Source organism: Miscanthus floridulus, chromosome 11 (assembly GCF_019320115.1).
Source record: "Miscanthus floridulus cultivar M001 chromosome 11, ASM1932011v1, whole genome shotgun sequence".
NCBI classification, from domain to species: domain Eukaryota; kingdom Viridiplantae; phylum Streptophyta; class Magnoliopsida; order Poales; family Poaceae; genus Miscanthus; species Miscanthus floridulus.
The window spans coordinates 31,194,240-31,221,001 of record NC_089590.1 but is presented as its reverse complement, the minus strand read 5'-3'; the positions used below and the strand labels follow the sequence as shown (position 1 = coordinate 31,221,001).

General features: G+C 48.9%; 1 protein-coding gene across 1 annotated transcript; it reads right to left on the bottom strand.

The window, feature by feature from the left end:
* Positions 1 to 10,422: 10,422 nt before the first annotated feature.
* LOC136494613 (uncharacterized) lies at positions 10,423 to 11,656 on the bottom strand. Its single transcript, XM_066490782.1, has 2 exons — positions 11,030 to 11,656; positions 10,423 to 10,949 (listed from the first exon to the last, which is right to left on the bottom strand). The coding sequence occupies exons 1-2, from the start codon at positions 11,645 to 11,647 to the stop codon at positions 10,815 to 10,817; spliced, it is 753 nt and encodes a 250-aa protein (XP_066346879.1). The 5' UTR covers positions 11,648 to 11,656; the 3' UTR covers positions 10,423 to 10,814.
* Between the last annotated feature and the right edge of the window lie 15,106 nt (positions 11,657 to 26,762).

Below are 26,762 nucleotides of genomic sequence, written 5' to 3'. Positions count from 1 at the left end.
TTGTCGTCGAGGAGGACGTCCTTGAGGACCGTGGCGATGGCCTCCTTGGCTTGGATAGTGAACGATACAATTTTTTGTTCTAATCAAGTCCCAAAACACAGTTTCACCGTGCGTAGAAAATTATGCATACAAGCATAGTAACCAAATGAAAGAAAAAAATAAATAATTTTTTGCTCACCTCCCTTGGCGACCAATGCACACCATGACCATGCTGGGGCCGGATGGGGATGCACCGCCGCTGGCATGCCCGCATGTATAGATAACTGCTCAACAATGTATACAAATTTATTCTAACAATGCATAGAATACATAGCAAGTTACAGTTTAGCCATGCAAAATACTAGAAGAATGGATGCAAGCATAGAAATAATTATTAACCTACTATCATATTGTATCAAGGAAAATCATAAAGAATCCAATAGCTATCGATGTACAAGCTAGCAACATCTCCAAATCCACATAAAACCAGGAATGAGAATACTGTAAAACATCAGAAAAAATTGGGCCACAATTTTTTATGCATACTAATCAACAAGCAAACTGGACGAGCTAGCAAAAAGATCAAGAATGGGCCACAATTTGTTTGCAGATTAATCGACGTTCTCGTCATGCATTGATGTCCTCAAGAAAAATACCTCCTCGGTCATGTCATGGAAGCCACCAGCGATCCGAGTATAAGCAAGTAGTCACCAGTTGCTGGTGCTTCATCGTCTACATAGGGCAAAAAAAATGAAGAAATAAAATCAAGATGCAGCTTTGATGTCCTCCCGAAGCCCTAAAAAAAATTCATAGAAACCTATTTGGAGAGTAAATAACGGAGAAGCAAGTCACCAGCACGAACATCATAAATAGGCAGTAGCATAAAAAACAATGATAACAGTAAGAAAGTGTGAGGGGTATGACCCCGGATATCTACGGCAGACCACATGGGCTGCACCCTCAGGGGCGGCCCAGCCCACAAGATGAAGCCTTGCGGGGCACGACTCTGCTCGGCGCCTCCCACAAGACATCTGGAAGATATCCTGAAGATACTAGGAGATCTGTTAGGATATGTAAGATCTTAAGATTCCTGTAATCAGTTATTACCTTCCGATTATCTCTCAGATCTAACCGACTTATAACCCTGCACCCCGGACTATATAAGACAGGCAGGGACCCCCTCCAAACTCACGCAATATCATACGATAGCTAATACAAACCAACAGACCACAGGAGTAGGGTATTACGTCATACTAATGGCCTGAACCTGTCTAACTCGTGTATCTCTATTGCCTTCTTGTTCTTGATCACACGCTCCTCTGCCGATCAATCTACCTTCATGGGATACCCCTTAGAGGACTGCCGACGATATTCTGTCGACAGTTGGCGCGCCAGGTAGGGGATTGTGTGTTGTTTCCTTGTCGAACAAGATGGCTTTTTCCATAGGCTCTTCGTCCCTCCCGCAGCCCGGCCAGATCTTCACAGTCGGATCGATCTCATGGATCATCAACGCTGACGGAGTCGGAGAGCTCCTCGAGCCGGTGTAGATCGATTCTACGCCGATCATCCCTGCACCTGCGATAGCAGATCCGATCTCGGAACCGCCTCCAAGGTCGCCTTCATCGATGACTACTAGAGGAGGCAGATTAATAATGACGATTTGATCGCATCTATCGACCGGGTTGGTCTGAAGCTCGTCGATTGCCTCTCCATCGCGGAATTGGCTCTGGACACTCTTGTCCGACGCCGACCACCCACCGATCTAGATCTACCGAAGGCTACTCAGAAGACTCCAGGAGTTGCGGCTCTACCCTTCGGGCTCACCAACATCGCCGCAACCTTCCAAGACGCCCTAAGGGGCAAATTCGCCGACCAGGTGGGGGATGTCCATCCTCTCGCCGACTAGCCTCTGCCAGTCGTCAACATGCTCCATGTCGGCCGATGCTCTGGAGCGTCCCTCCAGACCATCCCGGAGGAGAATCCGGACTCCGAGTCCCAAGGCTCTATGGAGACTCTCGCCGAAACCTTCACCGAGCAACTTCCTCTCCCTCCTTTCCGAGGTGGCATGATCTTCAATGTCAGCGTCGACAGCCCCCCTCGGAATAGCGAGACCGAGGAGGAACGCGCCGCTCATGAGAACCGGAATGTCAACCGCGCACAACGCCGAGCAAACGAGGTTACCCTTGCGATCGCCGAGCAACAGCTTGACTCGCAAGGAAGGCCACTCTAGAACAACCTTGACGATGAGTTTCTCCGCATTGACGGCTATGACGTCTACAAGACTCCAAACGCCAACCTGGCCATGGCCGCCAATGAGCTCGCCCGGCTCCCATAGACACCGGAGGTTGCCAAGGCCGTCGCAATGCTTAAAGCGGTGCATTATCAGGTCAATGAGATCCGCCAGGAACAGAGACCTTCGTACTCCATAACTTTGATTCACCGATCAGTCGCCACAAGATCCAATCACTGCCCAAGTCGCTTCACTGCCAACCCGACCAGGAGGTCAACCAGGACGTCCGAGTGCACCTCAACAATCTTCGAGATGCACGATGATGCATCAATAAACACCGCTTCGGTCGCCATGAAGATGAAGTATGCCGCCACCAGGAGTACGAGCAAGAGTATGATAACCCGGATCTTGAGCCACTCGCTGATGGCAACGCTGTAGATGACAGCGCCGACAACCCCGAGGGGCCCCCAGCATTCACAAGGGCGCTCTAAACATTTTAGTGGCCTCATGGTTTCAAAATCACTAAGCTCGAGCCCTACGAAGGAAGGATGAACCCGACACAGTGACTACAGGCTTACGCCACCGCTATCCACGTCGCTGGAGGAGACACCAGTGTCATGGCAAACTATCTTCCCGTCATGCTCACACCAGCCGGCATGAGCTGGTTTACAAGCCTTGCTCCGGACTCCATTGGATCCTAGGAAGAGCTAAAAAAAGTCTTCGCCGACAATTACATGGCTACATGTACTCGGCCGGCCACCAAGCATGATCTGAACCGCATCAACAAGAAACCATCCAAACTCCTCCATAGCTAAATCCTATGCATTTCTGAGATGAGGAATTCTATTCCAAACATCACGGAAGCCGAGGTCATCACTGCCTTCATCCAAGGACTCCATCACCATGAGCTTCACTCCAAGTTCGACTGCAAGCCGCCCACTGGATCACAACCGCCATCCAGTATGCTGACGCTGAGGAAGCCGAGGTGCGCTTCAATGAGGATGCGAGCACTCATCGCCCAACACACCGCTTCGACGACTGCCCCGACAACCGATGCCATAACGACCGCTGCTTCGATGACTGTAGTTACCATCGTGACAGCGGTCGTGATCGGCCAGAAGGGCCCAAGTCTGGTCAAAATCGCCGCCGCCAGCAAGACCACATCGTCACTGCCGTCAATGAACCTCACACCAAGCACAACTACAATGAGTAGTACAAGAAGATCCTTGATGGCCCGTGCCCTCTCCATAAGAACGCCAAGCACAAGATGAAGAACTGCCTCGGTTTGGCTAAGGAGTTCTAGGACAAAAAGCTAGACGACGACACCAACGACGAAGCCGGAGGTCGCCAACCACCTAGGGCAATAACAATGCCTTCTAGGACCATGACAAGGTGGTTGCCACCATCTTCGAGGGGCTCGCCTCCGTCGAGAGTAGAAGAGAACGGAAGCTCACCGCACGATGGGTGATCATCGTCACTACGGAAGGCGTCGCCGGCAACCCTATCTATCGCCCATGGTCCGAGGTTCCCATCACCTTTAGTAGGGCCGACCAGTGGGCGGACATTCCCTACATAGGGTGTTTCCCCCTCATCCTCGATGCAACCGTCCAAAAGGTGCTTTTCAGAAAAGTGCTCATTGACGGTGGGAGCGCTCTGAATCTCCTCTTTACCGGAGTCCTAAAGGAGCTAGGCCTCGGGTTAGCAGATCTCACACCCTCCAACTCCTCCTTTTGGGGTGTGGCACCTGGTAGGGCCTCCAAACCGCTTGGAGAGATCACCCTACCAGTACAGTTCGGCACGGCAAGCAACTACTGCATCAAGCATATCAACTTCTACGTCACCGACTTCAACACCACCTACCACGCCATACTTGGTCAGCCAGCTCTAGCCAAGTTTATGGTTGTACCACACTATGCGTATCTGGTGCTAAAGATGCCCTCGCCTACATGAGTCCTAGCCCTATGGGCCAACTTCTCCATAGCCTACACCTATGAGACAGAGAGTCTCGCCCTTGCCAAAGCCACTAACCTCTCCATCCAGAAGGCTAGCGTGATCACCGAAGCTAAGACGGTGTCTACTGATGACATGGAGATCCCAGAGCTGGAGCCTCCCCGCACCTCTGCCAAGTCCAAGGAAATCAAGGAGGTCGGTCTCGCCCTCGATGACCCCTCTAAGAACATGAAGATTGGGGCTCACCTTGACCCCAAATTGGAAAGCGTGCTCATGTCCTTCCTATGTGCCAATGCCGACATGTTTGCTTGGAAACCTACAAACATGCCGGGGGTACCACAGGAGAAAATCGGGCACTCCTTGAATGTCTCGCCGGCCACCAAATCGATCAAGCAGATACTCCACCGATTCGCGCTAGACAAGAAGCAGTCTATTAGGGTAGAAATAAAACGCCTTTTAGCTGCCGGATTCATAAAAGAAGTGTATCATCCTGAGTGGTTAGCAAACCCTGTTCTCGTTTGAAAAAAGAATAAAGAATGGAGAATGTGCGTTGATTACACTGATATTAATAAACACTTCCCTAAAGACCCCTTCGGTCTGCCTCAGATAGACAAGGTTGTAGACTCCACCACCGGCTACGAACTGCTCTCCTTCTTTGACTGTTACTCCGGCTATCACCAGATCTCCCTCAAGGAAGAAGACCAGATCAAGACATCATTCATCACGCCCTTCGGCACGTACTGCTACACCAACATGTCCTTTGGACTGAAGAACGCTAGGGCAACTTATTAAAGGGCTATCCAGATGTGTCTCGATCAACAGATCAGCCGCAACGTCGAAGCTTACATCGACGATGTGGTCATCAAGTCCAAGATCGCCGATGATCTTATCGCCGACCTCGAAGAAACGTTTGCCAACCTTAAAAGGTACCGATGAAAGCTGAACCCTTCAAAGTGCATCTTTGGAGTTTCATCAGGTATACTCCTAGGCTACATTATCAGCGCACGAGGCATTGAGCCCAATCCTAACAAGGTCTCCACCATCACCAACATGAAATGGCCAACATGCGTCAAGGATATACAGAAGCTTACAGGCTGCATGGCTGCTTTAAGCCGCTTCATATCGTGCCTTAGCGAAAAAGGGCTACCATTCTTCAAACTCCTCAAGGCCTCTGAGCACTTTTCCTGGTCAGAAGAGGCAGACATAGCCTTCGAGCAACTTAAGTTGTTCCTAACAAAGCCTCTGATCATGACGGTGCCACGACCAGACAAAACTCTCCTGATCTACATCACCGCTACTTCTTGTGTCATCAGTACAACCATTGTGGTCAAATGCGAGGAGGTCGGGCACACCTATAAGGTGCAACATCTAGTATATTTCATTAGTGAGGTTCTTAATGAGCCCAAGACTCATTATTCTCAGGTCCAGAAGCTGCTATATGTCGTCTTGATTACTTCACGCAAGCTCCATCACTACTTCGAGTATTACAAGATCATCGTGGTCACCGAGTTCCCTCTGGGAGACATCCTCCGTAACAAAGAGGCCAACGGCCATATCCTCAAGTGGGTTGTCGAGCTCAGCACTTACTCCATTGAATTCAGAAGCAGGCCTACCACAAGTCTCAGGCGCTTGCTGACTTCGTCGTGGAGTGGACCTAGATCCAAGAGCCCATCGCCGCCACCTATCCCAAGCACAGGGTGATGTACTTCGACGGTGCCCTTAACATCAATGGTGCTGGTGCGGGCATCTTATTTATTACACCAACCAAGGATAAACTCTGATGCGTTCTTCGAATACACTTTACGGCCTCCAACAATGCCGCCGAATATGAAGCATGTCTCCACGGACTCCGTATAGCTGTTGAGCTCGACGTCAAATGCCTCATGGTATACGGGGACTCTACGCTGGTCATCAACCAGCTCAACAAAGATTGGTCCTGCTCCAATGACTAAGATGGATGCATATTGCGTCAAAATCAAGAAGCTTGAAGGGAAATTCTACGATATCGAGTACCACCATGTGGTACGCGATCAAAATTAGCTCGCCAATCACCTATCTAAGCTAGGCTCCTCTCGTGCCGCAATTCCGCCGAGGGTCTTCATTCAAGATCTTTTGGCGCCATCCATTAAGGAAGATAAGGAAATTCAGGAAGTTCCTCCCACCGAGCAGTTGGTACTTACGGTACCTTCGCCGGTCGCCGATTGGAGGGAATAGTTCATCAAGTACCTCTTCAGCACTGAAGTACCCGCCAATAAGACTGAAACCGAATGCCTAATCCAGCAAAGCAAGCATTACGTGTTGGTGGACGACAACTTGATGAGGAAAAGTGCCAATGAAGGGATACTGCAAAAATACATCACCCAAGAAGACGGAGTGAAGCTGCTTCTCAAAATTCACTTTGCTTCCTGCGGCAACCACGCGGCCTCGAGAACACTGGTCGGCAAAGCTTTCTGAGCTGGTTTTTACTGGCCCACGGCCATCTCCGATGCAGAAGACCTCGTCCGACGTTGTGAAGGATGCCAATTTTTCGCCAAGCAGATACACATGCCGGCACAAGAGCTGCAGACCATCCCAGCTTCCTGGCCCTTTGCATGCTGGGAACTAGATATGATTGGGCCTTTCAAGCTAGCGTCAGGTGGTTTTTGGTACGTATACGTCGCCATCGACAAGTTCTACAATTGGATCGAGTATAAATCGCTCGTCTCGGCTACTGCAAAGAAAGTAGTTGAGCTCTTTGAAGATATCATCCACAGATTCAGTCTCCCAAATAGCATCATCACCGACCTCAAAACTATGTTTTCTGGCCACCACTTTTGGGACTTCTACGAAGACCTGTCTGTCAAATACGTCTCCGTTGCCCACCCTAGAGCCAACGGCTAGGTCGAACGGGCGAACGGCATGATCCTTGATGCCCTCAAAAAGAGGCTATTTCAGAAAGAAGAAAAGCATCCAGACAGATGGCTCAAGGAGCAACCAGCTGTAGTCTAGGGACTGCACACTCAAGCTAGTCGCAGCACCGGTGTGTCTCCATATTTCTTGGTTTACAGCTCAGAAGCCATACTGCTAGCGGATATTGCCTTCCGAGCACCTAGGGTAGAAAATTATGATGAAGAGCAAGCCATAGCTGTTCGGACAGAGGACGTCGACAGGGCCGAGGAAGAACGCCTAATCACTTGCATCCGTACAGCCAAATATCTAGAAGGCTTGTGGAGGTACTACGACCACAACATCAAAGGTTGTTCATTTGCTGTCGACGACCTCGTTCTCCGTATAAAACAAAAAACTGAAGAGATGCACAAGCTCTCCTCTCCATGGGAAGGGCCTTACGTCATCAAAGAGGTTACCCGACCAGGGTCTTATCGCCTATGTGACTTAGACGGAATCGATGTCCCCAATTCATGGCACATCGAGCACCTTATATGTTTCTATCCTTAAAACGCTCCAGATATGTACTCTCCATTCTATGATGAATAAAGTTTTGGCCTCCATAATTTGTCTCCATTATTTTTCCATTATGGTTTAATCTCCACTTACGGTCGCTGAGCTTAAGTTTTGGCCTCCATAATTTGTCTCCATTATTTTTCCATTATGGTTTAATCTCCACTTACGGTCGCTGAGCTTTCAGCTACTCCATGATGAACTCCATTACGAAATCGTCATAACTGCGCCGCCCACGTTTCTCCAAATCTCCAACGTTTATCGCCGAACACGTTTTCTCCAAAATGCCGAACACGTTTTCTCCCAATCGCTGAACACGTTTTCTCCAAATCGCCAACGTATATCGCCGAACACGTTTTCGCCAAATTACCAACGTATTTCGCCAAACATGTTTCTCCAAATCGCTGAAGACTTTTCTCCAAATCTCTAAGATATTTTGCCAATCAGCGAGCAGCATACGTTCTGCTCTGTTCTCTATGGAAAAGACCCAGTCTCTGATCTCTCCCTACATGTGCCATGGGCTCCACGCTCTGTGTTATGGGGGGCAGCTGCGGTTCCTTGGTCACACCTATTCCTCCTACACATGCACGGGCTCCGCGCTCGACGTTATGGACTATGGGTTAGTCAAGGCCGAGAGCTCAGTAAAGAACTAACTGCTCGGACGCCACTTATACTACATTTATCTCCAAGTCATTTCGCCAACTGCCGAGCAGCACACGTTCTGCTCTGCGCTCTATGGAGAAGACCCAGTCTTCGATCTCTCCCTACACGTGCTACGGGCTCTGCGCTCTGTGTTATGGGTGGTCGGCTGCGGTTCCTTGGTGACGCCTATTCCTCCTACACGTTCATGGGCTCCGCGCTCGATGTTATGGACTTTGGACTAGCTGAGGACACAGAGTTCAGTAACAAACTAACTGCTCGGCTGCTACTTATACTACGTATAATTGCATTGGGATGTTACTACAGTGATTTTTTGCCGCAAATATGAACAAGTCGCATAAACATGCACTTCATAACATTTATACAAATACATAAATGTTTTCCACACTCTCGCGCGCTCTAACTACCTTCTCCAGATGTTACAGATAATATTATCCGAGCAGATCACCAAGCTCCATCATCAACGTCCATCTCGCCGAATAGGTCTATATCGCCGGCCAACTTTTTCGCCGTGTCCTCCACCTCATCCTCCAGCTGCTGGGTCTCCGCCTCACCCAGCCCTTCGGCGAATCCGCCCCCTATCGCCTGAAGGTCAATGGCTAGATAGTGGGACCGAACCACTGCAAGAGCGTGAGTAGCAGCGATAACACTGGCGTCGCGGTTGAAGCTCTTGAAGTTCTCCCACGCTACCTTGCACCTCTGGATGATGGTGTCCGAACACTACGGCCGACCGTCGGGCTGACGAGCTGCCTCTAGGTCGACGCAGTCGAGCACCAATTGAACTCCGGCGACTATGGGGTCAAACTTGTCCCTCTTGGTCCTAGCCTCCTGCACTAGCACATCAAACTATGCCTTGACTTTATGACGGTAGCCTGCAAGCATTACATGGTTCCATCAAACAAGAAAACCACTTTAGCAGTAACTCCGGCTAGGAAGTATTCACCTTTCAGCTCCTCGGCCAGTTTGTCTACTCGCTCTGACTCCTTCGCTTTCTCCTCTCAGAGTTGTTCGAGGGCCTGGCACAGCTGGCCGAGCTCCGCGTCTTGCTCTACAAGCACAACAGTCATCACCAAAGATATAGTTATTCAGCAATACAAAGCACATTCACCGATATGACATACCTTTCTTCTGCTCGGAGACTGTCCGCGGCTGCTCCAACTGCTCGGAAGCACTCATCAGTTGCTCGGAGACAGTGGCCAGCTGCTCGGACTTGCTCTGTAGCTACTCGAACGTGGTCGCCAGCTGCTCTGATAGGATGCCCTTCTGGTATTCCAGGTCCCGTGCGTTGGACTCTGCAAGGTCTCACTCGTACTGGGCCCTCTGGATGTTTCTCTCCATGAGGTTCATCACCGCTTTGAGTTTTTCGTTCTCCTTGGCGAGGGGCTCCATCCTCTTCATCAGTTGGTGCCGCTGCTCGACAGTCTGAGTTATCCCCTGCACCTGAATAGGGTATTACGTCATACTGATGGCCTGAACCTGTCTAACTCGTGTGTTTCTGTTGCCTTCTTGTTCTTGATCACACGCTCCTCTGCCAATCAATCTATCTTCGTGGGATACCCCTCGGAGGACTGCCGACGATATTGTGTCGACAGAAAGTATGCAAGCAACACACAAGCATGAGTTCTTAGGGGCTGATCCATGCCTAGGAGCAGTAAAGCACACAAGGTCTTGCATGCTGCCAGATTTAACAGGTTGTGTGTGGTGACCCTATGACAATTGTGCATAGTAAAATAACGAGACTGTATAGAAATGTGTTCCAACATTAAATATAAATGTGCTCCAACAATGTATAAAATTGTGTTCCAATAATGTATAAAATGTGCTCCAACAATATATAGAAGTGTTCTAAATGAGTTTTTGCTTACACGGTTGGCTCAAGAAGCATAGAAATAAAAAATCAATTGCACATAAATCATGCTTGCCTGCATTGGTTGCTCTTCATTTTTTACAAACCACCTATTCATCCTGCTGCATCAAAAAATCAGATAAAAACAACATGAAAAAACAATTGTCGTATGTCGTAAAAATACATCATGGCTACCCAATGCATAAAAACCAGGAACATTTTTTTATGCATATTAATCAACAAGCAAACTGGACTGCTGGAGCTCGCAAAAAGTTCAAGATTGGGCCACAATTATGCAGATTAATCGATGTTTCACCCGATGCTGGGTGTGGTGCTGCCGGCCATGAATTGATCTCGCCAATCAGTGCTGACACGCAGCGATAACGTGCGGAACTAGCCACAGGTCTCCTCGACACGGTTCGTGGACCTGCTTGGGGCTGACCGACTGGCACAGAGACCGACTGCCGAGGGAGGAGTGCCACCGGGCGAAAGAGGAGCCGCCGAGATGCATCAAAATAATTGCCTATGCATAGAAACTTATGCATTCAAGTGCAAGAAGCAAAATTGTCTCTCGCTAGATGCATCAATATTCTGAATCAAAATTGCATAGAAACCTTGGTTGCTCAGTGGAGGTAAGCAATTGTGATGTAAATCAAAAATCAATCGCATAGAAACCATTTTATCAAACAAACGCAATCGACCATTGAAATCTCACCGAAATCTCATTAAGCACATGCACATCAGAGGTTTAGGCATCTGTGCATGTGAAGCCAAATCTCGTAGAGAACACCAACAGCTAAGAGGGCAAATGCGTTTTCCCTCTCTCTCTTCAAGATTGCATCGCACCTGCATTTTGGATCACCAAATAAAGCTAGTTAATTGCACGGAACTTTGAAGAGCACGAATAGAATGGAAATCTCACGCACAGGAATGGCTGTTGCTTGCCGTTGCACACAGGATGGCCGCGTTGACGCCTTCCGCACGGCGTGGACACCTTCCGCACGGGGTGGCCGCCTGGAAATCTCACGCACGGAACTTTGAAGTGCAAGGCGCCGTCGTGGACACCTTCTGCACAGGGTGGCCGCGCCGTCGCCGCGGGGAGGGCCGCAGCGTTGCCACTGCAGTTGCTGGGGCCTGGGGAAGGACTCACCGCCGCCTGGGAAGGGGAAGGGCTTGCCGCCGCCAGGGAAGGAGCGCCGCTCGAGGAAGCAGCAGCGCGTCGTGGGCGCCGTGACCCAGAGCGCCATCCCGCTGCTTGCGGCTGGGACCACACGGACCTCTGCCGTACGGCATCCAGCGCCGCCACCGGCTGCAACACCCTGAGCGGGCCCCATTGGACACGCGGCTGGGGAGGTCCGCACCATCGACCCGCCTTGGCCGGCGCATCTGGCTGCACCAACGCCAGGGGCCGCGTGGCTGGCCGCGCCGACGTCGGGGGCCACGCATCTGGCGCCGTGGTGAGGAGGGGCCACCGCGGGCCATCGTAGGGAGGGCGCGATGGGATGCAGTGCGGCCACGCAAGGTGCCCGGACGGCGGACCCCATCTGCTCGTAGACGTGGGAGACGACGGGCGAGTCGAAGCAGTCGATCTCCGGTACGGGCTTTTCTCATTGCACCGGGCCTGCTTGAGCACCTCGAGGTTCGTAGTCCCCGCCTCGGCCACAACGAGCTCGCCACAGATGCAGCCACCGCCCAGGTGAGGTTAGATTCAGCAGTCGCGCATAGTGGTGGCGCACGCGAGGTCGCCGACACCGGTCACGCACGACGGCGGCTCAGGGAGGCGGCGCGGGGAGGCGGGCGAGCACCGCTGATCCGCTGCTCTGAGAGTGATAGGTGAGAGAACCAGAGGAGAGAGAAACGTGGGATTTCAAATGAATTTGAAAACATGCGTTGGTGGCGTAATATTTGGGCATGCGTTGGTGGCATAATATCCATCGACGACAACGTCGGGCCCACGCGCCGGACACTGGCTCAGGTCAGTGGGAACATGGGGTACGACCCCAGATACCCATGGCAGACTATATGGGCTGCGCCACTAGGGATGGTCCAGCCCACAAGACGAAGACTTGCAGTGCACGGTACTGCCGTAAGACATCAAGGACGATATCCTGAAGATGCTATGAGATCTGTTAGGATATATTCGATCCTATGATTCCTGTAATCGGTTATTACTTACCGGTTATCTCCTAAACCTAACCGACTTGTAACCCTACCTCTGGCTATATAAGGCGGATAGGAGACCCTCTCAAAACAGACCAAATATCATACGGTAGCCAATACAAACCAACAGACTATAGGAGTAGGGTATTACGTCGTGCAGACGGCCCGAACCTATCTAACTCTTGTGTCTCTATTGTCTTCTTATTCTTAATTACGCGCACCACTTCGATCAATCTACCTTCATGGGATACCCATCGGAGGACTGTCAACGATATTCTATCGATAGTTGGCGCGCTAGGTAGGGGTGTGCATGTTGTTTCCAAGACGAACAAGATGGTACATTTTGCAGGCTCTTCGTCCTCTCCAAAGCCCGGCCCGATATTTATGGTTGGATCGATCTCCTGGGTCATTAATGCTGACGGAGACAGAGAGATCATCGAGCCAGTGCAGCTCGATTCTACATCGACCACGCCAACACCTACAACAGCAGCTGATCTCGGAACCACCTCTAAGGTCATCTTCACCAATGACTCGCCGCCTGCTCCCCCGCTACCCGAGGAAACAGATCGGCAATGACGATCTAATCGCATCCATCGATCAGATTGGCCAGAAGCTCGTCGACTGCCTCTCCCTCGCGGAATCGGCTTTAACCACTCTGGTTCAGCGCCGACCACCCTCCGATTCCAATCTATTGAAGGCTAATCAGGAAACTCTAGGGGTTACGGCCACCCTCCATCAGGATGCCCTAAGGGGCAAATTCACCGACTAGGTGGGAGACATCTATTCTCTCACCGATCCGATCGCTGACCAGCTCTCGCCGACTGTCAATATGCTGCAAATCGGCTGACGTCCCAAAGAATCTCTTCGCACCATCCTAGAGGAGAATCCAGACTTTGAGTCCCAAGGCTCTACGGAGACTATCGTCGAAACCACCGCAGTCCAACCAACTTTCCCACCCTTCCGTAGAGGTGGGATTTTTAATGTCAGCATCAACAGCCCTCCGTGGGATGGAGAAACCGATGAGGACCGCGTAGCTCGCGTCAACAGAAACGCCAACCATGAGACCGCCATTGTGCTAGCCGAGGTTGCTTGCAACGGAGAACAACTCGACTCGCAAGGGAGGCCACGCCTACTCCGCCGCAACCTCGATGAAGAATTCATCTATGTCGATGGCCACGATGTCTACAAAGACCCCAAGAGCCAACTTGGCCATGGCTGCTAACGAGCTCGCTTAGCTCGAACAAACGATAGAGGTCGCCGCAATGCTTAAAGCCGCGCACCGCTAGGTCAACGAGATCCGCCAGGATTAGGGACCCTCCTACTCGATAAGCTCAAATCACCGATCCACCGAGCTAAGATCTGATCGCTGCCCTGGTAGAAGCTGTTTCGCCGACCGACATCGTGATGATGGACAACCCCTCCAGGGGGAGCTAGGGGAACCGCATGTAAGGTCGAGATGGCGACTAGAGGGGGGTGAATAGTCATTTCTAAATTCTAATTGTGCCGGCTAACCGAAACAAGTGCGGAATTGAAACAATCGGTTTAGCCAAGACTACACCCCTCTATCTATGTTCTCTAGCACCTTATAAAGATCCTAATTAAGTAATTAAGGTGTTGGGCTAGCTAGAGCTCGCCTAATCAATTCTAGAAGCAAGGTCACATAAACCTATACCACTAGTACTTTAAGCAACGGGGAGCTCCTACACATGCTAGTAAGCAAAAGCACAAAAGCCAACTAAGCTTACTCGCAATGCTCAATAACAAGGCAACCAATGTCAAATTAGAGAGCGCAAATACTTAGCTACACAAACTAAGCAATGTGACTAACAAGGTTACACAAACCAAATTAGTCACGTAAGCGAGCTATTTCTATGCTACACAAGCAAGAAGGTAACTAGTGAGCTACACAAGCAAACTAATTACAAGAGCAACTACACAAGCACAAAGTATATGAAAGTAAATACAAGCTTGTGTAAGGGGATAGCAAACCAACGGGAAGAACAATGTTGACACGGTGATTTTCTCTCGAGGATCATGTGCTTGCCAACACGCTACATCCCCGTTGTGTCGACTCCTCACTTGGTGGTTCGACGGCTAATTGGCATCACCCGCCAAGCCCGCACGTCGGGCACCGCAAGAACCTACCCTGAAAGTGAGGGTAGGTCAATGACACGCTCAACTAGAGTTGCTCTTCGTGGCTCCCGTAGGGCGAGCACACTGCCCCTCACAAAGCTCTTCTCTGGAGCACCGCACAAGCTTCTTGCGGGCTTCAACGGAGACCACCACCAAGCCGTCTAGAAGGTGGCAACCTCCAAGTGTAACAAGCACCACTAGCTTATAACTCGATCACCTAGTGCCACTTGATGCAACCTCATGATGCAATCGCACTAGAATCGCTCACTCACACAATCGAATGATCACTATCAAGCAAGAGTGAGATGGAGGGCTCCCAAGCACTACCACATAAGCCACCAAGGCTCTAGTGTGCTCAGCAACCAGCCCAAGGCCGAGACCCCCTTCTATTTATAGCCTCCACAAAAATAGAGCCGTTGTACCCCTTCACTAGGCACAACTCAGGGTGACCGGACGCTCTAGTCAGATCGACCGGACGCACCCTGCCAGTGTCCGGTCAACAGATGCACGCCACGTGTTGCCTCCGTTCAACCTCAATCACTAGATCTCAACGGTCGACTGTCTCATGCCAATAGTTAAGTCGTGATCGGACATAGCATAGTAAGATGACCGGACACACCTCTGCCGAGTCCAGTCATTTCCAGAGAGGTTCCATTCACGACCAGACACATCAATTTGATCACAAATGGACGTAGGACCCCAGCGTCCGATCACTTCCAGTAAGATTCCACTCGTGAAAATTTCTGACCAAACGCGTCTAGTCATGCCCGACCGAACTCGCCTAGCGTCCGGTCACTCACCGTCTCCTCTATATGCCGGCCACAACTACACAACGGGACACTGAATAATGTTCAGCTAGAGTCCGGTCGCCTGCCTCCGGTCAAGAGATCGAGGGTGGCCTTCACTGCGCGCCATTGGCCGGACATAGGACCCCAGTGTCCGGTGCACTTTGTGAAACCCTGTCTTTTCTATATAGGGCGCCGGTGGCACCGTCGGACCTTCCACACTCTACAGACGGACACTCCGTCGGTGAAGTTTCGAACCATTTTCTTTACCGAGTTGATCCACATCAACTCCAACTTCTTCTCCTTTGTAAATGTGCCAACACCACCAAGTGTATGTGTGTTAGCTTTTCACAAACATTTTCCAAAGAATTATCCACTCAACTTGCCACGCCACTCATTCCTAGCGATGATGCAAAGTTAGATCACTCGAGTGACACTAGATGACTGATATGCAAACAAGTTTGCTCCTCTTGATAGTACGGCCATCTTTCCAAAACCTGGTCATCAACTTCTCTATACACCTATGACTGGTGAAATGAAATACCCTAGGTTATACCTTTGCCTTGCGCATTCCATTCCATCTCCTTCATCGTTGATGCAACACATGCACCAACCAATCACCAAATCATATGATCCACTTCATATCATCACGTGACCGTATTGGTTCATCGATCTTGACTTCACTTGCTTTTCATCGTTGCCTTCGTCCATCGACGCCAAGTCTTGCTCAAGCTTCACAACCACGCGGTCCATCGCTCCAAAGCCTCTGACTTGTCCTTCACGCTTGCAACTGGTCCATCAAGCCAAGTCATATCTTGATCTTCTCTAAATTGATCACATGACTCAATGTCATGTCTCATGTGCAATGAGCTCCTTCATTATCACATGTGTGAGCTTTGCAATATCTCTGAGCCATTTCCACCTCCATGGCATATGTTGGTCACACACATGTATCTGTGGACTAATCATATGTGTATCTCACATAAACACAATTATTCCGCCTAGGTTTTCACTCAATTACCAAACCTACACAAGGACCTTTCACCGCATCAACTACCCTCACCAACACGACCAAGAAGTTGATCAAGATGTCCAAGCACACATCAACAACCTTTGGGATGCACAACGTCATATCGACAGGCACCATTTCTCTCGGCATGAAGAGGAAGTACGTCGGTGTCAAGAATATGAGCAAGAGTTTGGTAATCCGAATGAAGCCCACCAGCCACTTAACATCGGCAATGCTGTAGATCTCGACGGTGATGATCCCGAAGGGCCTCAAGCATTCATGAGAGCATTCCGAACACTCCAGTGGCCCCATGGTTTCAAAATCACTGGGGTCGAGCCCTACGAGGGGTGGATGAACCCCACATAGTGGCTACAAGCTTATGCCACCGTTGTGCGCACCGCTAGGGGAGATACCAGTATCATGGCAAACTATCTTCCTGTCATGCTCACGCCAACCGCAATGAACTAGCTCACGAGCCTTGCCCTAGATTCCATGAGATCTTGGGAATAGTAGAAGGTCTTCACAGACAATTACATGGCTACATGTACTCAGTCGGGCACCAAGCATGATTTGAATTGCATTTATAAGAAACCGTTTGAGCTCCTCCATAGTTACATCAGACGATTTTCTGAGATGAGGAATTCTATCCCCAACATCACGAAAGCAGAAGTCATCACTGCCTTCATCAGAGGACTCCATCATCATGACCTCCGCTCAAAATTCAATTATAAGCTGCCAAAGGGGATTGGCGAGATGATCACGACCACCAATCAATACGCCAATGCTGAGGAGGCCGAAGTTCACTTCGATGAGGATGCAGGCACTCACCGCCCAACTCACCGCAGCGATGAGCACCTCGATGAACGATGCCATAGTGACCACCGCTATGACGACCGCGGCCACCATCAGGATAGTGGCTGTGATCGGCCGGAAGGGTCCAAAGCTGGTTAATATCGCCGCCACCGACCAGACAACATCATCACCACCATCGATGAACCTCACGCTAAGCATAACTATGACGAGCAGTACAAAGAAATCCTTGAAGGCCCATGCCCCCTCCACAAGAATAGCAAGCACAAGATGAAGGACTGCCATGGCTTGGCTAAGAAGTTCTAGGCCAAAAAGAAGGATGACGACAACGATGATAGAGCTAGAGGTTGCCGACCACCTGGAGACAATAATAACGCCTTCTAGGATCACGACAAAGTGGTTGCCACTATCTTCATGGGCCTCGCCGCCATTGAGAGCAGAAGAGATAAAAAACTCACCACCCGTCGGGTGCTCGCCGTCAACATAGAAGACGCTATTGCTGATCCTAGCTATCACCCCTAGTCTGAGGTCCCTATCACCTTCAACAGGGCCGACCAGTGGGCAGACATCCCCTACATAGGGTGTTTCCCCCTTGTTCTCGATGCGACCATCAAAACAGTACTCTTCAGGAAAGTACTCATTGACGACGGAAGTGCCCTGAACCTACTCTTCGCTGGAGCCCTAAAGGAGCTAGGCCTTGGAATGGAAGACCTCACTCCCTCTGACTCCTTCTATGGTGTGGTGCCTGGTAGGGCATCCAAACCGCTTGGAGAGATCACCCTCCTGATATAATTCGGCATGGCTAGCAACTTCCGTGTCGAGCACATCAACTTCTACGTCACCGACTTCAACACCGCCTACCACGCCATACTTGGTCAGCTAGCTCTAGCCAAGTTCATGGCCATACCGCACTACGCCTATCTGGTATTGAAGATGCCTTCGCCTATAGGAGGTCTAGCTCTGTGAGCCAACCTCTCCATCGCCTATGCCTATGAAACAAAGAGTCTCTCCCTCGCCGAAGCCACCGACGTCTCCATCTAGATGGCTAGCATGGTCAACGATGCCAAGACGGTGCCCACCAATGACCTAGATATCCCAGCACTAGAGCCTCCATGTGCCTCCACCAAGTCTAAGGAAACAAAGGAGGTCGGCCTCAACCTCGATGACCCCACCAAGATCACCAAGATTAGGGCTCATCTCGACCCCAAATAGGAAAGCATGCCCTCTCCTTCCTATGTACCAATGTCGATGTGTTTGCTTGGAAACCCGTAGACATGCTGGGGGTAGCACGGGAGAAGATCGAGCACTCCTTGAATGTTTTGCCGACCGCCAAGCCGATCAAGCAGAAGCTCCAATGATTCGCGCCAGACAAGAAGGAGGCTATTAGGGTAGAAATAAAATGGCTCCTAGCAGCTAGATTTATTAAAGAAGTGTTTCATCCTGAGTGGCTAGCAAACCTAGTCCTTGTTCAAAAGAAGAATAAAGAATGGAGAATGTGCGTTGATTACACTGATCTCAATAAACACTGCCCTGAAGATCCCTTCGGTCTGCCTCGGATAGACGAGGTTGTAGACTCCACCACTGGCTATGAACTCCTCTCCTTCCTCGACTATTACTCTAGCTATCACCAGATATCCCTCAAAGAGGATGACCAGATCAAAACGTCGTTCATCATGCCTTTCGGTGCGTATTGCTATACCACCATGTCCTTCAGACTAAAAAACATCGGGGCAACCTACCAAAGGGCCATCCAGATGTGCCTTGACCAACAGATAGGCCGCAACATCGAAGCTTACATCGATGATGTGGTCGTCAAATCCAAAACCGTCGACAGTCTCATCACCGATCTCGAAGAAATGTTTGCCAACCTGAAAAGATATAGATGGAAGTTGAACCCTTTAAAGTGCATCTTTGGAGTTCCATCCGGCATACTCCTAGGCTACATTGTTAGCACCCGTGGTATCGAACCCAACCACGACAAGGTCTCTACCAATACCAATATGAAATGGCTAACCTGCATAAAGGATATACAGAAGCTCACAGGGTGCATGGCTGCTCTCAGCCGCTTTATATCATGCCTCGGCAAAAAGGGACTACCATTCTTCAAACTACTCAAGGCCTCCAAGTGCTTCTCCTGGTCGAAGGAGGCTGATATGGCCTTCGAGTAGCTCAAGTTATTTTTAACGAAGCCCCCGATCATGACGTTGCCTCAACTAGACAAAACCCTATTGATCTACATTGCTGCCACTTCTCACGTCGTTAGCATAGCTATCGTCGTCGAGCATGAGGAAGTTGGACACACCTATAAGGTACAACGCCCGGTCTACTTCATTAGTGAGGTTATTAATGAGTCCAAAACTCACAGGCTTGCAGTGAGTGTGTTTTCTTTAATCTGGAAGACTCCATGCCTCCCAAAGTTGAAGAAGATTATCTCCCTTTCTTGTGGTCGGACTCTAAGTGGGCACACTTGGTTCACAGCGAGGAAATTTTTGATTTTGAACTTGAGCTCCTTACATCCTTCTGGCAAGCCTTACTTGGGTAAGCTCATGCTCGGACAGATAGTTAAGCTGGTCGGTCATGGTTCACAACTACTCAGTGACTCATTAGGGCGGTCGGACTATGGGTCTGACTGCTCGGCTTTGTTTACACCTACTCAGATAAGCTCAAGATGACGTTGCACAGTAGATACAAGGCTCTCGAGGACTAGTTGTGGGGGGTATGACCCCAGATACCCATGGCAGATTACATGGGCTGCGCCTCCAGGGGTGGTCCAGCCCACAAGACAAAGACTTATGGTGCATGATATTTCTCGGCGTGTACCGCAAGACATCAAGGGCAATATCCTGAACATGCTACGAGATCTGTTAGAATATGTTCGATCCCATGATTCCTGTAATCTATTATTACTTACCGATTATCTCCTAAATCTAACCGACTTGTAACCCTACCCCCTGGCTACATAAGGCCGGTAGGGGCCCCCCTCAAAATAGATGCAATATCATATGGTAGCCAATACAAACCAACAGATCATAGGAGTAGGGTACTACATCATGCAGATGACCCAAACCTGTCTAACTCTTATGTCTCTGTTGCCTTCTTGTTCTTGATTACGCGCACCACTGCCGATCAATCTACCTTCGTGGGATACCCCTCGGAGGACTACCCACGATATTCTGTCGATAGGGAAGCTGGCTAGGTGTAACCAGGCAGATGCAAATTGGACTAGGGTTTTCACTAAACTATTGTAAGCCTAGAGCTCCCAATATTCTTCCTAGTCACATAAAATAATAAAGAGCTACATAGTATTATTCTAGTAGTAATACTAAGTAGTACCAACAAGCATCTCTGGCATCATCACTAGGGATGACAACCTAGTAAAGTAATGTTAAGAGATATAGACATACACTAGGTGGCTACTAAAACAAATGACAAGTTAATAAATACCAACAAGCATTTCTGACGCCGTTGCCGGGGATGGACTTAAAACCTCCACACTTGGTGATTGCGCTAAGAAATGCCAATAGATACCCTAAATACTTTCGGGTGAAAGCTATAATGGTAATTCCGTACACTTGCAGATTAACTTCTATCGATGTTAACAAATACCAACAATGCCTAGAGCCGATGGTCCTTTTAAAGTGTTAGAAAGGATTAATGATAATGTGTATAAACTTAAGCTACATGTAGATTTTGGGGTTAGCCCCACATTTAGCATTGCAGATTTGATGCCATATTTTGGAAAATAGGATGAGCTTGAGTCGAGGATGACTCAAATTCAAGAGGAGGATGATGAGGACATCTCTTCCATTGATACAACCACACCTATTGCACAACAAGGTCCGATGACAAGAGCTCTAGCATGACAACTTAATTATCAGGTAAAGTCATTCCTCGTTGTTCATACAAACTCATCTCAGAATTGGATGCTACTAAATCATGGTGACGATTGTCTTATTCTTAGGAATGTTAGTCAAGACCCCATTAGATTATGTTCAGACCCTATGATGAGGATGGAGCAACCAAACAAGTGGGAATCATCATTAATGAGGCGCTCAACTCATATCAAGACAGCAGGAAACACTCATAAAAAATACCACAACTCCTTTATACGAGTTCCAATGAAGTTGGTTTTTGACTTGTTGGAAAGTGTAACACCCTCGGTGTTACACTGTAAATCATTTACTAAAACACGTCATGAGCATCATACTTATGGGGTAATGCATGTGATGAAACGAATTGGTGAAGCCTTTCAACTAAAACGATCAATAAGAATGCAAAATGAAAAGTTACTCCACAATTCGTACAGTTATCAAGTAGGGTTGTAAACCAATTTTTATTGAACAAAAATAATATAGAACATATATGCAACACTTAAATAAAGTTGGAAGTACAAACTTTGTAGATGACAATGAAATACTTGGTGTTGATAAATAATGTTGCTAGCTTATATTTCTAAGGGTTTGGAAATGCAACTAGAAATAGAAAGTCATTCAACACTTAGAAGATTTCATGAACTTTCGGTGAGCTAGACATTGCAATGTATGGTAATTTTGTAAGGCAATCTGGTTAAGAAGTAGGGTAGTGTTACGGGTTGTTTTAGTGGCCTAATGTACCCTCTAGGTGATGGCATAGGTGGTTTTGAAATGGGATCAACGGTTTAGTTTTTGTGAACACTTTTAAAAGCATACACGGCACATCTTTGATCGCTTCCCTCGCGTGGGCATGATCACTGCGTTCCCAAGCTATGACGTCGCAGCGTTGGACGCCCATGTGCACGCATTGACCATGCTCGGTTGGCCACCATGGCCGGTTGGCTGGACCGCATAGTGCCGCCGCTACGTAAGTCCCCTACCTTGGCCGCTGTGCTGCCCCGCTGCGGCCGCTCATCATGTCGTGCTACGGAATGCCTCATCGCTGCTCGCTGCACTGCTGCCACGCGTTGCTAGCGTGCACGTGGGGTGCTCCCATTACGCTCGTGTCGTTGCCTCGCCTTAATGGTGCTACGACCATGGGCTCCATGCCATGCCTGCCCGTCTCATGCGCGCACATGGCAAGTTGTGGAGGGCGTGCTCATCGTTTATGCCTTGGACGGAAGCACTCGGTCGTGACATACGCATCTTGCTAGGGCGCATAGCCGCTCCACTACCACCGCCATATTTTCCCCTGCTGCACCTCTGCCCGCCACGGTCACATCGCGGCCACTGAGGGCCTGAGCGTGGGCACCAGCCATCAATTCTTTGCCCTCATGGGTGAGCTCGGTCGCTAGCATCTCAACTGCCATCTCACCGCTTTGATTTGCATCACGACAAGCCCTAATTTGGGAGCTTCCTCTCCATTGCACCATTTTAGGCCACGTAAGGCCGTGGCCAGGGGCAGTCTCTAGCTCGCCTTTCCAGGACAATCTAGTTATGCCTCTAGTTTAGCCTCCATCCCTACTTTGCCCTGCGCCCCCACGTACACCTCTCTGCCTCGTCGTATCCACTAACGTGGCCGCACCGTCCTAGAGCGCCGCCGCATCCCACCATCCCCATGTGGCCAGCCCTGTTCGGGGAACCTCTAGCCAAACCACTACCACAGCCACAACCAGGGTAAGATAGTGATGCTATAGCACTAGCTAGTTCACCCCACGGTGGCTTAGGGTGCCCAGCATGGCTACGCCACTACCGTGCATGGCCGCGCGCCGTGGTCACCACTTCCGCGAGCTCCGCCGCTCCTATAACCTAGGCTAGTGTAGGCGCTAGGGTTGTAGACGGGGGTTAGCCCGTTAGTGGAGCCAGCGCTGGTCCCAGCTAGCCGGTGTGGCCATCCAATGCCATCGCTGCTGCGCCGGCACGTGCGGGGTGGCTAGAGGATCGGGCCGTTGTAAAGGAGAGAAAGGGGAAGGACTTATTTGCATAGGAGCAGTCTGTAGGAATAGTGTTGTGGACCTCGGGTTGAATTGTCGGTAGCTCAAGGGTGTTTTTGCGAAGTTGCCGACGCGCGTGGGCTTCCCCAATGTGGGCTAATTTTTGCGTATGGGCCATGCCCTGCGTGGGCCACGTTGGACCAAAATTGGTTTATCTTTTTCGTAGAGAAATGGTAATAGCTTTTGATTTTAGTTCTGAGGTGAACTTTGGAAATTAATATCAATTCACTTGGGTGTCCAAAAATTGTGAGATAAATTTTGGTAGTCTCCTAAAAATATTGTCTCTCGGATGGTATAGTTAGTTTATGCATGTCTGAGTTGATACTGAGGCCTATTAAATCAATTGCGAGTGTTTAGTATTATTTAGATTAGTATTTGTAGGAATTTTTGTGGCAAATTGGTAATAGCTTTGACCATGAAATTTTTATAGTAGGTTCATTGTATTATTATGTGCTCATTGTAATTTTTGTAGCCTTAGAATAGGTTCATAAATAGGGTGGCTATGTACTCCTTGTTTTTGTATGTATGAAATCATAAATAAAGTAAGAAATGCATTTTTGGTTGCTAAGATAATACTTGAAGGTTTCATACCTGTTTAGTGAAAAGGATGGGTAGCTTAGCATCTTAGTCATTGGAGTTAGCTTAGTAGCTTGGTAGATGTATTATTATTTTAAGAGCTGCTGTTGCTAAAATGCTAAGTGTTGCGTCATCATTGCATTCATATAGAGAACGTGTTGGTAGAGTTCGTGATCGCTGGAGAGCAGGAATACGAGGAGGTGATTGAGGAGTACGAGGAGTAGGTCTACATACACAAGGAAGCCTTGGAGCCACCGGCGACTGACATAGCTGACAACCCGCCTGCCCTAGGCAAGCCCAATGCATAACCCTTATTTTGAATAATCACTGGAAATATATATATGATGTGCATTAATGTTATAGGATTTATATGGAAACTACCTGCATAGATATACCTACCTATGAGTCCTACTAGCTTTGGTCGAGTAGCTGCTATGCTTAGTTTTTTTGGTAGTGTGAGTAACCTACCGTTACTCACAATAGGTGATTATTATTATCACTCTCATGATAAAATAGTGAAAAGAAATGGAGACCAGGTAGGGATATGGTACGAGTATTGGTGTGTGTAAGAGGTTGAGTCCCGCGGCCAATGAGGCATAGCTTGGTTACACTATTTTCCCTGTCCATGTCGGTTAAGGACCGGCCATTGCATTAGATTCTACTCAGGTCATAGACTTATTATCCTAAGCACATACTTGTTTATGGGAGCAGAGAAGGCTCATTGCTCTCTTGTCGTGGGTTTTGGCTCTTTTCGGGTCGACTGATTAGAGGTGGGGATGGTGGAGGTCTAAGCACCACACTAAGTCTAGGACTCGGGTGTGGGGGCTTGGAGTCCAAGTTTGAACGAGGACCTAGACCCCTTGATAAGAGAGTGATGGGTTGATCCTGCTTGTGCCTAGGGTACAAGCGGGGCATGTGTTTTGGAGTACCCAGCTGGGCATATTGATTCATGAATCACCGGGTAGTCCGATACGACTTGTCTACAATCTAGCACCATAGTAAGAACTGGAAGATAAAAGATGGTGGAACAGATCTGTTTGCTCAACTCTTGCTTGAAAGTAGAACAGGTGCTTACCTAGAATGATTAGATAATGAACTAATCTTGACTGCTAATAAGAAACATACATAATGATTCACTACTAGTATTGCTTTCTGCAAAAAGGAAACCCAATAAACTATAAAGCTTATCATATCCTTTGGAGTCAGAAAATTATTCCCACTAGTCGGGTAAATCTTGCGAGTACATTATGTACTCAGGGTTTATTTACCCCTGTTGCAGGTGCAGTTTGAAGAGTAGCTATTGTGTGGAGGATTCTTCTGGTAGGCACAGATGGATCCTTATATCTCACCGTTAGATGTTCATTGTAATTCCGCTATTTAAATTCCACACTCTTAACTTGGTATTATAATAATATATTTCTAAGAACTCTTGTTGTATGAAATGGACTAAGTATTGTAAACTCGTTCTCATTATTGGATCCTAGAGGAAAAACATGGATTATTTGAGTTCTCTCTTGGGGTGTGCTCGACGGAATCTGTCCGATGTAGCTTGCTTTTGGGGTGCTTAGTGTCTGGTGGAAGAGGAGCGCCTCCAAAAATGTGTTATTTTGGGCGGTTCTGTCATAGAAAGAGCTCGTCGCCCTCTTTCATATGGGTCCAACCCCACTATCAGACTCCACCGAAGCTGTGCGCAGCAAGCAAAAGGATGCACAGACCTACTACTTGGGCCTAGGCCTTGTATTGACTAGAACCCATTAAGGGACGTCCAGATTAGGGTTTCCCACACCCCTTGTGCTCTCCTCCCTATAAATGGAGCTAGCAACCACCAGAATGAGGTTGGGTTTTGTTTTGTTGTAAGTCTACCTTTTGCTACTTTCTAGTGAGCGCGCGTGTCGATTAGACCACCCGTTTGCTTGATTCAAGACCCCAACTCGTGATTCAGATTCGCCTTTGTATCTTCCATTCGTGAGTTATTTGCTTGTTCATCTTGTTCTTGCTTGTTCTCGGTTGCTAGCAGGTTCAGAGGTGTTCTTGGCACGACAAGAACATCCCAATCGGAGATGGTGTACCTGTTGCTAAGGCGTAGCCCTTATGGTGTTGTAGTCGGACAACCAATGTCGGATCCACCCCAAATAGAAGTTATCCTCAACTCTCATCGAAGATCAGGAACAAACCTTAGCGGTTCCTATCAGAAGAAATATCTTCAACTCGAATGATGGATCGAAATGTGGTGAACCACGTTTGGGGTTAGGGTTTGAGGTTACAAATGATATTTGTAGCTAGCGGATTTAGCGGGATAGCCATGAGAGGCTGGCAGACAAGTAATAGTGACAGAGTGTATGTTAGACAAGGAGGCGACATTGGGAGGGCGTTGTTTGGGGAGGGTTGGTGGCGCGGGGGAGGGGGGCTAAAGTCTCATAGATGACATTGAAGAGGATGCTTAGTGGCATGGTTAGCCGCGATCAAGACTGGTGGATCTAGCGGTGATGGTAGAATGTTGCTAGATAGATCAAGAGGAACGGTGGACCATCAGTTAGCTCAAGTTCAGAGGCTAGAAATGGAGAAATAAGGCATAGTATCTTAGTTAGCGGTGACCGTAAATGCCATGGATCTAACGGCAACGATGCCACTAGACCATGCAAGGACAAAATTATAGAAGAAGAGTCTTGATCCGGTCATGGGAGGAGGAAAGGAGGGGGATTGAGAGGGTTGTCCTCACCGATGTCACATGGACAAAATAGAGGTAAGTGACAAGGTGAGGGTGCATGAGAAAGAAGATGGAAAGAGTGAGTTAAAAAGTCAAAGAGACAAGAGAACCGACTAAGGAGATGATAACGATTTGCTTTTTCTATCAAAGGGGTTGATGTGTATGGTGCCCACCTTAACCTTATATCGTTATGTAGAGAGGGCTCTTGCCTCATTTTCTCACATTTATTAAAAGATTACGGTTCTCTCAAAGTTCCTTGGTTTTAAATTAGTTACTGCGTTACACCTATTTCTTTTTTTTTTTGAAACAGCGTTACACCAATTGCGTGAAACTAGATGGCTGGACTCGTGGAGTATGCGAATGGCTGCCTTGGCACGCTGGGCTTTTGGAAGGCCATCAATTCTTGCACTGGCTCTGGCGCCCCGCGCCCACCAAACAAGAAGGTGGATTGTGAGAGAGAGACAGGCAGGCAGCGAGTGAGGGATTTGAGCTGGGCACGCGGCGCGAAGGCCGAGGGGTCATGCCCAACGGCCTTCTCAGTCAGCCCATCTCGTGCCCACCTCCCCTTCCCATT